Source organism: Chelonia mydas, chromosome 22 (assembly GCF_015237465.2).
Source record: "Chelonia mydas isolate rCheMyd1 chromosome 22, rCheMyd1.pri.v2, whole genome shotgun sequence".
Classification (NCBI taxonomy): domain Eukaryota; kingdom Metazoa; phylum Chordata; order Testudines; family Cheloniidae; genus Chelonia; species Chelonia mydas.
Genome location: NC_051262.2, coordinates 17,640,497 through 17,653,743, shown reverse-complemented (window position 1 = coordinate 17,653,743; position 13,247 = coordinate 17,640,497). Strand labels below are relative to the sequence as shown.

The 13,247-nt window shown below is 46.5% G+C and overlaps 1 protein-coding gene across 31 annotated transcripts in view; it reads right to left on the bottom strand.

Moving 5' to 3' along the window:
• The window catches only part of CEP164 (centrosomal protein 164), a 111,979-nt gene that overhangs the window by 92,913 nt on the left and 5,819 nt on the right, over window positions 1-13,247 (bottom strand). For 13 of the 31 annotated variants that reach the window (XR_006287087.1, XR_006287089.1, XR_006287088.1 and 10 more), the window contains exons 1-5: window positions 10,679-10,849; window positions 5,838-5,950; window positions 4,895-5,006; window positions 4,103-4,316; window positions 1,049-2,797 (exon numbers count right to left, since the gene is read on the bottom strand). Coding sequence is in view for 26 of the 31 variants with exons in the window: in XM_043534208.1 (XP_043390143.1) it covers window positions 1,049-2,797; window positions 4,103-4,316; window positions 4,895-5,006; window positions 5,838-5,925 (2,163 nt within the window). In the remaining 5 variants the exon portion in view is untranslated. Of the gene's footprint in view, window positions 1-1,048; window positions 2,798-4,102; window positions 4,317-4,894; window positions 5,007-5,837; window positions 5,951-6,566; window positions 9,288-10,678; window positions 10,850-13,247 lie in introns of those variants that run through there. The other 18 variants (XM_037882504.2, XM_037882509.2, XM_043534219.1 and 15 more) reach the window with 5 other exon arrangements.

The window sequence follows — 13,247 nt, the reverse complement described above, 5'->3', positions numbered from 1 at the left end:
AGTCAGAGAGCATTGCTTGCCATCTGCTGCATACCCCCATGTCCCCGGGTTCACTGTCAGCTTTGCAGGGAAGCATCACTTTTAATCGGTGCTTTGGAATCTTTTGGTTTCCCAAGAGTGGAGGCGGAGGGGAAAGAGGGAGAAGACTGCTTTCAGAGATGGCACCATTCCAAGCCCACCTTTGCTGCTCTCCCATGAATTTACCTGGTTTGAGTTTGCCAAGATGTAACATAAGACAACAGCAGTGGTGTTCAGGTCAAGACTGAGGTTTGCTCAAAGTAGGTCGTGCAGCACCTGCCTGTAAAAAGGCCTGCACCGGGGGGCGGGGTGTCACTGTGCTAATGCCCAACTTCCATGAGAAAACAAGTTCATGCAACCTTTGTTTTTCTGAGTTCACCAGAAAGGGTAGCCCTGTGGTTAAGGCACTGGACTGAATTCCTGGCTTGTTCATACTCCCTACATAACCCCTGCCAAATCACTTAATCGCTTTGAGCCTCAGTTTCCTGTCTGTAAAATGAAGACACTTTCTTTCTCCCACCACTGGTCTACCTTATCTATTTAGACAGTTCACTCTTCAGCACAGGGAGTGGCTCTATGTGTTTGGACAGTGGCTAGCACAATGGGCCCTGATCTAAGGTGGAGCCTCAAAGCAAGTGAAAAACAAAAAAGGGAGATGTTCCTAGAAATTACTTTGTAATTAAATGTAATAATCCCAACCCATGTACTGCTCCATGTGATCTGTTCGATAGTTCACAAGACAGAAATATTATATTATATTATTGTAGAATTCACCCAGGATGTAAGTTATGTAGTGCTTACCATGCCAGGAAGGTCAGCCGCAAGGTATTTTTTATCCTGCACCCCAAAGCTTTAATAAACCCCCAGAATACCTGCCATATCAGCTCATGTGACCACCACCAGGAAGGTAATTTCCCTTTCTCCTGAAACTTCGCTCAGCAGAGAGAAAATGCCCACTCAACTCCTCTGATTCATTTATAATGGAACAGCAAACCAGTTACAGAGGGATTTTTAAGTCTAAGCTGCCTACCTCATTACTGCCTGCTCCTTCACAAAGCTCCCGTTTGCTGCAATCCTCAGTCGCTTTCCCGCTCTGGGTCAACTCTCCTTCCACCTGCCGACAGAGCCTGCTGCTTTCCTGGCACTCGGTGGTCTGATAAAGCCAACCAGGAGAAACCTGTAAACCTTCTGTGAACAAATCTGCCTCTAGCCCTCTAGGAACTGGCTCTGTCCTTTGCTGTTCTTCTACTGTTTCTTCTTGTCTGCCCTCATTGTTCGTCTCAGGGGCATCACGTGACCTATTCAGTTTCATGTTAAAACTGACACAACTATGTTCCTGAGTAGGCACTTGATCGTTTTCCTGCACATACTGATAGAACTGCTCATCCTCAGAGTTACAGTCACTCTGCAACTTTTCATTGGCTGAGCTTTGTGGCTGAGTTTGGAGAGTTCCTGAGAAAGGATGAGTGGGCAGAGGACCTTTAGCAGCAGCAAGCAGGTCTGTCTGTCTGTCAGACTCATGAGAGCTCTGGAGATCCCAGGAGAAGTTATCAACCTCTCCCAAAATCTGTGATACAAAATGGTCAGCGGAACTGCTTGTAACACTGCTATCAGGTTCAGGCCCCAAACCGTTTGCCTTCTCCTTCTCTTCGTGCTGTCCAGCACAAAGAGAAACAGGCTCCGACGCAGAAATTTCAGCTCCTGCTTGAGCACAAACTTCCACCCCTATGGTGTAGGGTAATGTTTCTGCAGTCACTTCAGGGACTGCCAGGTGGCAGTCTAACATGTCTTTTTTCTGGGCTACTTGTAGGCCTGCTCCTTCAGATTCAACAAACTCTGCCCGCTTTGAGCGCTCTATCTCACACTTGCCGACAGCCTCATTGCTCTTGCAAAGTTTGGTGGCTTGACTCAATGCATGATCCTGAAGTTTTCTCTTCCTTCTGCTCTCGACTGCTGTGCTGTGTGCCCTCAGCTCCCGTTGGGGATAGTGAGCATCAAATTCCGCAATCAAACTCAGGTCTTCTGGGAGACTGGCATCAAAGAGAATCATTTCACGTTTCCTGCTGTAAAAAATATGGTCAGGGGCACTGGGGGTCAAGAAAGCTTCATTTTCATTGGCTTGTGATAAACCCGGGTCTCTTTCCTTATCACCACCAGGCCCTGTTGATCTTTCTCTAACTGATAAGCAGTCATCAGGCTGACAGACACACTCTCCTGTCATTTCCTCCTCCTTCCAGTCGTCAGACAGCTTTTCCTCAACAAAGAGCATACCTTTGTCCTCCAGGACATTGGGGGAATCAAGGACACTTCTCCCATTCTCAATGTCTTGTGAACACGATTTCTTTGACACGTAGGAAATGGGCTTTGTCCTAACAACATCCAAACCTTCAAACTCCGAGTCAGAAAAACCAAGACAAGGCTTGTCTCCAATTTTTGGGGTCTTGTCTTGGCCCTGCTGGTTGTCTACATCCGATTTGCTAAAAGATGGCGTCCTTCCTAAAATTTTCTCCACATCAGCTAAGATCTGGTGAGTTCTGCTGGACTTTGCTGTCAGAAGTGGCTGCAATTTATTTGGGGAAGTCCCTGCAAACTGTCTGTTTGAGTCACTTGTCTCTGGTGGTCTCCCAGAGGTCTTTCCTTTACCTTTCTTAAGAAAGCCCTCATTCCTAATCTGGCTATCCTGATCTAGATCAGGACTTGCACACTCAGAGGACAGGATGGGAGAGGACATTCGATAAAAGGATGTTGAAGGAAGAATCCCTGGCTCTGGCTGCATTTCCTAAGTAAATAAATATTAGCAGATAACTAAAATAGACAACATGCGATACATACACTCATCTACAGCACGAAATGGAACAGGATATACTTGCAGCATTTGAAATAAGAAGCGCTATCAGAAGTCCCTCAAATTGAAGGCTTGGGCCTTTTCCATGGAAGGTCCCTGCCTGAAAACTTCTAACCCCAAGAGTTTTTTGGCCTTCAAGGCACATCTTATCAGCCTGACATTTACCCAGTTACTGATTGAACTGGGAAAGGTCTCTATCTGAAAAGGGAGGAATGGTTTGCCATTGGGAGGACTACTCTTGTTGCCAACCAACAGCAAAAACAGATGAATCTGTTGCTTTTAAGGCTGTGCCTGGTGCCTAGATACCATAGCAACAGGTGCACAGTTACTGCATAAACAACATTGGTTGTTCCTTCCAATGAGAAATACTGCTCCAAAAATTCTACAACAACCCCCCCCACCCACCATCTCGGCACAGCAATTACTCCATCCCTGAAAGGCAGGAAGTAAGAGGAATGGCGTGAGTTCAGAGCTCTGAGCCCATGTTCTGCAAGGGCCTGTGATCAAACGGGGGTATGCAAAGCATTAGGAAACAGGAGGATCCTAGAGACATTCTGGGTGTGCCACAGACCCACTCTAACTCCAAGTCACCTGAGCAGCTTGATACCTTGGGAAGAACAATATGCTAGAAAACCTTGGCCAGCCCTCAGCACAAACAAAACGAAGAAGAGACACCTTTGGGTCTTGCAGTATCCTTGACTTGATTTAGGAAAGGGGCTTTGAACTGCTCATGCCAACATGGGGCCCCTCTGGCACCACAGCAACTCCACAGTCCCAGCTCCCTTTTCTAAGAGCAAGACTGGAGGGAGGGAGCATCCAGTGAGCCCTGTCTTCCTTCCACCTCACAGCCCCTCAGGCCATAAGGTCATTGGGAGCATCACAGAAAACCAAGTGCTGAGTTGCTGAGGGGAAAGTGAGAGTTCAGTGACCTGGAGGGTGAAAGTGGCAGTAGCTGCTCCCCTGAACAGGCCAATTTCTCCTCTGGCCTTGGGTTACTAAGGGATTTGGCCCAGTTGTTAAAAATTAAGTTAAAGAACAATAATTGAAAAGCGATGCCACGTCTGCCTCTGTCTGCTCCTCTGCACAGCCTCCCACAACCACTTCATGCCTGAAGCCAGCCAGGCAGGTCATTCATTCTGCCTAACCTCTAATACCACAATAAGAAGCAGCCATCACCAACTCGTGGCTGGTCACTTATACTCAGGCTGGCTCTTCTGGCCCTCCCCAAGGTATACTCACCACAGCATGTTTCATTGGCTCTCTCTCCTTCTTGTCTTTCCTCTCCTTCTTGTCTTTTTTCTTCTTCTTGTCTTTCTTTTTAACGCTGCCATGAGCCGAAAGCTTCTCCCGCTCCTGGATCACAAGTTCTCTGTAATGTTCATCACAAGGGTGGTCCCACGTGGACTGGCCATTAGAAAAGTTAAAGTAATAGATGTCGCCAGTGATATCTTGACTGATGTGGGGAAACAGAACACGAAGACAGGAGAGAGTCAGGGCATCAGCTCTGTGCATGGGAATCAGTACACACAGCTAGCATCAATGCTGCTTTGTGTGGCCACAGAACCTTTCGTCTCAGGAGCTCATAGGGCTTTACAAATGCTGGCCATAGGCTCCCTTTGGTGCATAGCAGAAGCGGAGCATGCTGCCCCAGAAAAGCCCAAATACACAGGATGGGGGAGCAGCTGCCCCACAGCACATTCCTGCCTCCATCACACACATTTCCCAAACTACTTCTTCCCTCTCCCTAGGGCAAAGGCAGCATTTCCACCATTTTTTTAAGCATCACCGCACCCCAGTGAAGTACGGTATTGTATTATCCCCATTTTACAGGCATGGAGGGGAAGTGACTTACCCAGGATCACAAACTGGTTCTGTTGAAGTGCTGGGAATAAAACCCAGGAGCCCTGACACCCAGTCCCCTGCTCCAACCATTAGGCTACTTTCCCCTACTTATTTGACAAGCTCCCAGAGAGGGATTAGCAAGGAGAGGTTGACAATCTACTGAAATAGCTGCTGATTTAGAGTTCTCACCATGGTTTCCACTCTGGAGGTAAAGGAGCCACAATGCCTTCTCTGGCCAGCCACATCAGCTCCGGCTCATTCTCAGGGTCAATCCCTATCTCCCTGGCAAACTCCTGAATTTCTGCAGTAGAAGAAAAGCAAAGGAAACAAAAGACAGTAGAAAACAGTGTGGCAGACAAGCAAGGCTGTGCGTTACTGTGCAAACCTGTGCTAGGTACAACCCAGGGGTGCTGGGAAACCCCCTCATTGAAGACACTAGAATTAGGCTGCACAGAGCTATAGAAAACATCCCATGTGCCAGGGAGCATCTTACAATGGGCGAGGCAAGGCTGAACACTGCAGGGGTAGGAGATAGAGGCAGCCACAAACTGATGTATATCCATGAGAATGAAAACCAGGAGCCTTATTCTATCATCTCACCGCCGTATGTCAGAATTAACTGCATGGAAGTCAAAAGGAGTTAGTCCAGTGAAAACCAGTGTAAGTAAGAGGACAATCAGCTCCCAAGAACCCTGAATCCTAGTGTCCCACTCTAGCCACTAGATGACACCATCTCCTCTTGACAAACATTTGCCCCTCATTTTCCTAAAAGAGATTGGCTCTCTTGCTCAGCCCCAGGTGGCTGGTTTCCTCTGTGACAGTCCCAAAGGCTGCAAGGGAATGGAACCAAGAGCCAACGCAGCACCTCTTTTCAGTGAGTGCACTGACTGGACTAACGTCAGCCTCTAAATCTGCCTTGCAACCCCTTCTGCTTGAATTTGCTAGCAGATCAGAATTTCTTTGTGAGACTGGCTGTTGTAGATGCACTAACTATAGCAGGATGGAGTGCCACTAACACAAGAGCTATCTTTTCAACTCTCCAACATATTGACCATCACTCATCCTCCTGCAATACTGAAGAGCAGCTCCTGAGCCCTCTCCTTCTGCTCTGAGGAAGGCAGATGCCAGTTACCTTGCTCACTGGGTATGTACGTTTCATCATAATCTTCTTCTAGGATGAGCTGATCCCCAATGCGTATAGCAGGTCCTGCCATGTCCATTCATAAGGGGACACACTGACTGCACCTAGTAGTGAAAACACAACCAATGTCCATAGCTAGATATAAATGAATTTCACTCATTATATATTAATTAGCAGATATGCATGTGGGGCTGTGACGCTTTCCTGGGGAGCCCAGAACTATGGGTGACCTCGTTACCCTCTCTCTCTCATCAAGAGAGAGACTTGCTGGAACTAAACTGGTTGACAGCTCCCTGTCAGCCCAGCATGTTAGCCAGCCAAACAATCTCCGCCAAAGCTCTGCCAGCTTTTAATTAGCCTTGCAGGTAACACTTGATGAACCCTAGTCCCAGAAACTCCCTGGAAGAATGTGCCTCTTCCACATCCAGCCGTTACTGGACACCTGCAGAAATTACCAGATCCTCTGTCCCCAAAGAGAAAGTGCGCACACCAGCCCGCTAGGTGAACTGCGGATCCACACTTTAGTATAACAACAACACTGAGGAGAACATATAGTAAAACCAAGAATACGTTTATTACTAAAGAACAGAAATTCAAGCGATAATACGAAGCAAAGATAATAGAAAAATCTGGTTAAAAAAAAAAAAAAGAGATAGAAATGTTTCTGCAAGTCTAGAACTTAACTCTAGGAAGTTAATCTTTTCTAAAACAGTCTCTCACCTAAAACTTCTCCTGTAGTGCTTGCTGGAATTCAGACATACCAGGATCCAGACTTTCATGATTCCCCTAAGCCCTACAAAGGGTTTCCTCAGTATGTCGATGAACCTCGGGTCTTTTTTCCCCCTCTTCTTATACGCCAGGACATCTTTGAAATGCATCCTGTGAAGCGTAACCCCAGACAACATTCCTTGCCCTACTGGTTGCTCTTTGAGGTGTAGGTGCCGAGCTGTCGATGTTACCCTTCCGTTACTTTGCTTTTTTTGTTGCCTCAATATGTGAATATAGTCCCCACTGTTTTTAGCTAATCCTGATTAATTAACATTAGAGACAGGGCGATAACTACATCCTCTCCTGTCTGGAAGAAAACCTGCTTTTCCTCTTTGTTTGATTACAGACTTAAAGCATAATATCGGTAAGTATCCATAATTCCTCCTATAGTGTTCACACACACACACAGCTATTAATGACCAGTGCACTGTACGTTTTCATTAGATACCTTATATGACATTCCTCATAGATAAATGCCACGACAAGAGTGCGTTAGGTGTAGTGCCTTTGCCAGGCCTGACTGGAGTTTGCCAGTAGGCACGGAGGCACTCTGAGGGTCACGGGGGCCATGATCGGGAAGCGAAGCAGGTTTGACAGACCAGGGCTCAGGTGCATCGACAGGGCAGCGATTGCTGAAATCTGCAGCTGCCAATGATGTGGTGACTGCTGACTCGCTCCTCCAACACACAAAGAATCACAAGCAGCCCTGGTATAGGCCACATGGCTTCTCTATAATTGTTATTGATCGTGTCCTCGTTAAAAATCATTGGTAGTCTATGGTCATGGATGTACGAGTTCACAATATGCTAAACTTGACATGACCATCAGCTTCCGCTGACAAGGGTGCACCTCCCACTTCTACCACAGCCAGTTAATGAGGCTGAAATTAGTCCAATTCAACCAAAAGCTGCTCTTAGAATTGAGGTATCGGATGACTGTTTGTTCTGGGCTGCTCAAGGTTGTTGAAACATTACAGACGGAAGGAATGGAGTTGTTTCAAGTCAGCAGGGAAGACTGTTAGCTCAGGGCTGTGGCCAAAGCCCTTCAAACATCAAGCACTGATTGGTGAGGAGATGCTCACTGCAGCTGGAATTAAAGAAAAAAGGTACATCTATCACGAGCAAAAGCAAAGGCTGGATGGGTTAAACTTTGGAACAGCATCCAGTCACTGTGTAAGGAAAATCAGGAATCCTAGTGGTCAACTCAGGCAGCCAGTTTTGGACAGGCTGCCACCAGGCACAATCTCTGCAGTCTCTATGCAACTGTGCAGTGTCTGCAGTGGAGGGTGGTACCAGCCTGTACAGTAAAGAACCAGGAAAGCAGCATCAGCCAGAGTCTGCAAGACCACGTCATGATGTTCCTCAATTATCCACTGCCTGAAGAGGGCCAAGAAGTTCCGGGAGAGCGACCGTCTGTCAGCCAAGAAGAGATCGGGATTCCAGTCTGTAAGATGAAGTCTGGGAAGGCACCAGGAGTTTGTAACATCACCCCTATGTTGTTGAAAACAGGCGAGAGTATTGTTGTACCTAGGCTGCACAGACTCTTCCAGACCCTCTGGAGCACTAACATAACTGCCAACAATTGGAAGGCGGCATTATTTTTACTCTGTTCCAAAGGGTGATAAGGCCATAGGTAGCAACTCAGAGGTATTACACTTTTGCCAGTCCCAGGGAGAGTCTTCATTTCCATATTAATGTCTTGAATCAACAATGCACTTAATGGCAAAGACCAGGATACTCAGCGTGGCTTCAGACCTGGTCGTTCCACTGTCAACCAGATATTTAACTTGAGACTGCTTTTTGAGAAGATGGATGAATTAATAAGCTGCGTGCAGCACTTTTTATGGACCTCCATCAGGCCTTCGATTCAGCGCATTGAGCAAGTTCGCAGGCTCTGAAGAGATGACTTGGAATCCCTGGGAAGATAATGTCAATGACAGAAGAGCGCTATAAAGAAACAGAAAGCTGCGAACACAGGAGTTCGGCTAGGCTGTGTTCTGTCGCTATCGTTATTCAATATCAGCACCAATTAGTTTATGGATAAGCTTGAGGAGCCAGCTGTCGGTGACAGTGAGCTGAACACCCTTCTGTTTCGAGATTTCAAACATGCCAATCACACTGCCTTGTTGGCTCAGACTGGTGAATCAGTGATGGCTGATCTAGTCGGGCAAGAAGCAGTGCGCGTTGGTCTGGTTAATGCCTGGCCATCACCATCAAGCAGCCTCCAGCTGCAGATTACAATGCATTTAGTATTAATCTGTCTACATGGGACATCAAGCAGGTGGCAACTGTCAAATCCTTGGGAAGCAGCAAGAGCAGTGCTGGACGGTTCTCAAAAGATGTGGACATCTGTAGAGCAGCCACGTTGCAGGCCCTTCAGCAGCCTCTGTGAGGACCTCGTGGCATCAAGCCTGCCACAAAGCTACAGATCCACAGAACCCTGGTTATACCTGCGCTGTTGTATGGCAGTGAGATGTGGGTGCTCAAGAAAGCTGAAGAACACCAGACTGAGGTTTTTAATTCTCATTGTCTCTGTCAGCTGCTTTATATAAAGTGGCAAGACAACATCAGAAATGAGGATATTAGAAGTTGAACGCAGCAACTGCCTCCATCAGCTTTGGTTCAGTTTCAGTGGTTTTCTTGGTACAGACGCATTACTAGAATGGAAGACCAATGTATTATGAAGCACGTGCACCAAGGAATGCTGCTACACGGACAGCAATTACCATGGTTACCAAAAGCTTCAGTTGTGTCGTAAGATTGCCGAAGACGGATATAAACTGAATATCCAGCCAGACCACCGTAACAATCTAGCTAGAAATGGATCCAGGTGGCACTTGATCTGCAAGGAGACTATGTCCCTTTGGGTTTTCCATGATAATGATAACGTGTCCCAATTATAAAATTATTAGAAGACTATCCCCAATATTAAACATGAACAGTCACTTATTTGTGATGATTACTTCATAGGTTACCCCACATAAAGGCCAGACAAAAGAACCATTAGTGCCCTGGAAAACTCCCGTCCATTTTTTCTCGGTGATGTTCAGTGGGTCTTCAACTTCCTGTGGGCCTTTGTACCGGTCAATCACCACTATCAAGGGCAGGCAGAGTACCAGGCAATGTTGTCAACACGCTAACAATGACAGCTCTAAGTGCTAGCACCACACTGCTGCCATCATTGAGCTCTCCTTGCCTTTTCCCTTTCCAGTGACCTCAGACGGCTCCGTATTTTTAACTCTTATGTAAAATGAGCAGCAATTAATCCTACTAGGTCCCAGACTGCAGTATTTTCAGGACCACAGGATCAAAGCAACATCACAAATCCTACTCCACATTCTCTCCTGAACATACGCGACCTAAAACATCTGAATATGGACAATTTAAGGTTAAGGTGCTTCCATTCTTATTTCTTTACTAGTGTTTATAGTCATCTCGCTCACACACAGTCTTTAGCAGCAGAAGATCGAGTCTGTGCTGATTTATTCCAGTTAATTGAATCCCAATTTGTATATGTACCAAAGTGCTTGTGCGTACTGTAAATATCACCACACACATGTATATTGTGAAGCCGTGAGCTACCACACTAATCAAGTGAGTATGCTGTTCCCAGCTTGGTATTAGTGGCTACAACCATGCCTTGCTTAATCACCCACCTAAGAGAAAATTAAAAACCAGCAAGGCAGGGTGCTGGCCAGGAAACAGATTTTCATGCTCTCCTTGCCAAAAGCAGAATGAGGGACAGACTTCACGCCCCCAGCGCACAGACCTGCTCCCTCGCACCCTTTCCATACGCGCCCTCCCCTGGCACCCCCACGTGCTCTCAGCAGGAACTCTCCCACCCCCATGGCACAGCTTGTGCACACCCACTCACACCAGTGCACACCGAGTCCTGCACCAGCCTTCCCCTCTCCACTTGCACACGCAACGCCCACACTCACCCCCCACCTCCACTCTCCCTTGCACACTTAGCCCCCCTTGCACACCCGTCCCCCTTGCACACCCGGCGCCCCCCCTGCACACCCACGCCCCCTACAGCAGACGCCCATGACAGGGCGGCCTTACCTTCCACGGGGCCCCAGCACCTCCCCAGCCGGGGCCACCCCCCGCTCCCTACGGGCAGCACCAGAGGGGGGAGGCGGCCCCCGGCCTGGGCTCCCCACCCTCCGCTTCCATGGACGCCTGGGGGTTGCCCTGCACGGGCCAGCAGCTACTTCCGGGCTTGGTCTAAGCCTAGCAACGGCAGGGCCCGCCCCAGCCTCCGCCTGATTGGGCGCCGGGGGGGCCCGGCGGCAGTGGATTGGTGCAGACGTCGGGCCGAGTCACGTGGGTCCTGCCGCTAGCCCAGGGTTTTGTGGGAGTTGTAGTCCGCAATGACCCTCCCCGGGCCTAGCGACCCCCTCCCCAAAACCGGGGCTAATGACCCTGCGGGGCCCTCGAGCCCCCACGCGACATGCCCCCGAACGCCGGGTGTCATGACCCCAGGGATCACCCCCCAACACTGCGTGTCATGATGCCTCCCGGGGGCATGCCCCCCAAAACCTAGTGTAATGACACACACACACAGGGGCCCGACCCCCCAAGCCCAAGGGGACACAACCCCCCCAAAACTGTGACTTCATGAGAATTCCAGGGGTCACTTTTTTAAACAAAGCAAGTTTCCAGCCCTCCCTGGTGCAGAGAAAAGCTTGAAAACACAACCCTCTATGGATTTGAAAATCTGAAGGGAAAGAAAAATTAACAACAATAATTCTATTTATTTAAAATCTCATTATTTTTAAGCCAGTGTCATGACTGCCCATCCCTCCACACTTCCATCAGTTTCAACAAGTTGGCCTGAACAGTCCGCAGACAGTAGCTGATTTTTAATTGCCAACTATATCCTTTTACTTCTTATGGTGCGAGCTACTGAAATGCCCATTAAAGGGGCACTATAAAACAATATATTAAAAATCCTTTCTTTGTTAGTACAATTTTAGATCAGTAGGCACCAAACTGTGTTGGCCATATTCTGCTACCTCTCCTCCTCACTGTCTCCAGCTAAATCAGATAGAGAGACCGTTAATAATACACATACATTTCCTAATGTTACATCAATTGCATACATGGAAAAGTAATTGCAAGATCTTGTGTAACTCTGAGGCCTTCTCGCTGGAGTGGAGATGTCTCGGAGGCCTTGTCTCTGTTAGGATGTAATCCACGCTAAGAGAGAGTTGAAGAATCTCTACCTGAGATTATTAAAATTGAATGAATTTTAGGGCCTGATCCTGCAAAGGGAACTATTTGAATAACTCCTGGTATTTACACTGAGCCCCGTTAAAATTAAGGGCCTTATTGAGAAATTTGGTCATCCCTTCTAACATACTCAGCAGAAGAGAGCTCCCCAGCCAGCAAGGCAGAATCTTTAGCCAGGTTCTTTGAATATTAACCTGATCCTGAATAAGTAATGTACAATATAGTATGTTAACTTTTTTTGTAACTTTGCTTAAAAGTTAAAAAAAAAAGGGGGGGGGGGGAACCACTCCTACATGAGGTATTTATGTATCTGAGTAGCCAGAGTGAAATCAATAAGGCTACTAGTGCAAGTCCTTGAGTAAGGGCTTGTCTACATAGATAAATTTTACCAGTATAAATTACATTGTGAATTTAAACTGCTATAGTTATAACACTATAAACACACAGACACACACACTTGTGGACACTTCTTATAGTTTAGGAGGACTTTTTAAATTAGGTTATGTTGTTTGGGAAGGGGTTTAAAGTGAACTGAAAATATCCAATATGGAAAAAAGTGTCCACACAGGCAGTTATGCCTGTATAATTATACCAGTATAATTGTACTTATACTAACATAACTTTCCAGAGTAGACAAGCCCTAAATGTGTTCTGGATTAGGACACATGTTTAGACTCTGTGCATTTCACTTTGCTTGCCCTATAGCCTGGTCATTTACTCACCATGGTTTCTGCTCAATTTCACTTTTTTTGTATGGGTTTTTAGGGAATATAAATTATCTCCAGACAAACTGGTTCAATGCATTTTTTGTTTTATGGTCATAAAAATGTTCAATTAATTTTAAACTTTACACACACACACACATAAAAGTAGTGTGCAAACAATGAAGGAAAATGAACTGTTTGGGAAGCAGATTTTTAATTCAAGACTAATTTAAACAAAAATGCATGCGGAGGGAAGTAGGGTGCTCTATAGTAGCATAACCCACTCTTGTGAGTCTTACAATATTTGGTGTTTTTCTTAAAGTCCCTGCTGTTGGAGTTCTGCAAGAATCTCAGTTTTCACTTAAAAAAAAAAAAAAAAAAGTACATTGCTGGGTCTTGTAGTTGCAGAGAAAAGCTGGAAAAAATGACTCCCCAAAGGCTCAGAAACCAGAAAGTAAATAAAAAGAACCCCCAATTATTTTTTTAATCTCAATCTCATGATCTTTTGGGTCATGTCTTGTGCTTTTTTTGAATGGTTGGGTTTGGTAATACTGCTATAAGATAGATGGCTCTCTAAAAACTACATATCCTGAAATCAACCTTGCTTCTTATGACCAGCAGCCTTCCTCTATCCCTCAGCACACGTACTCATAACCCTCTTGAAGGCTGCACACATATTCATGTTGCAAATAAAC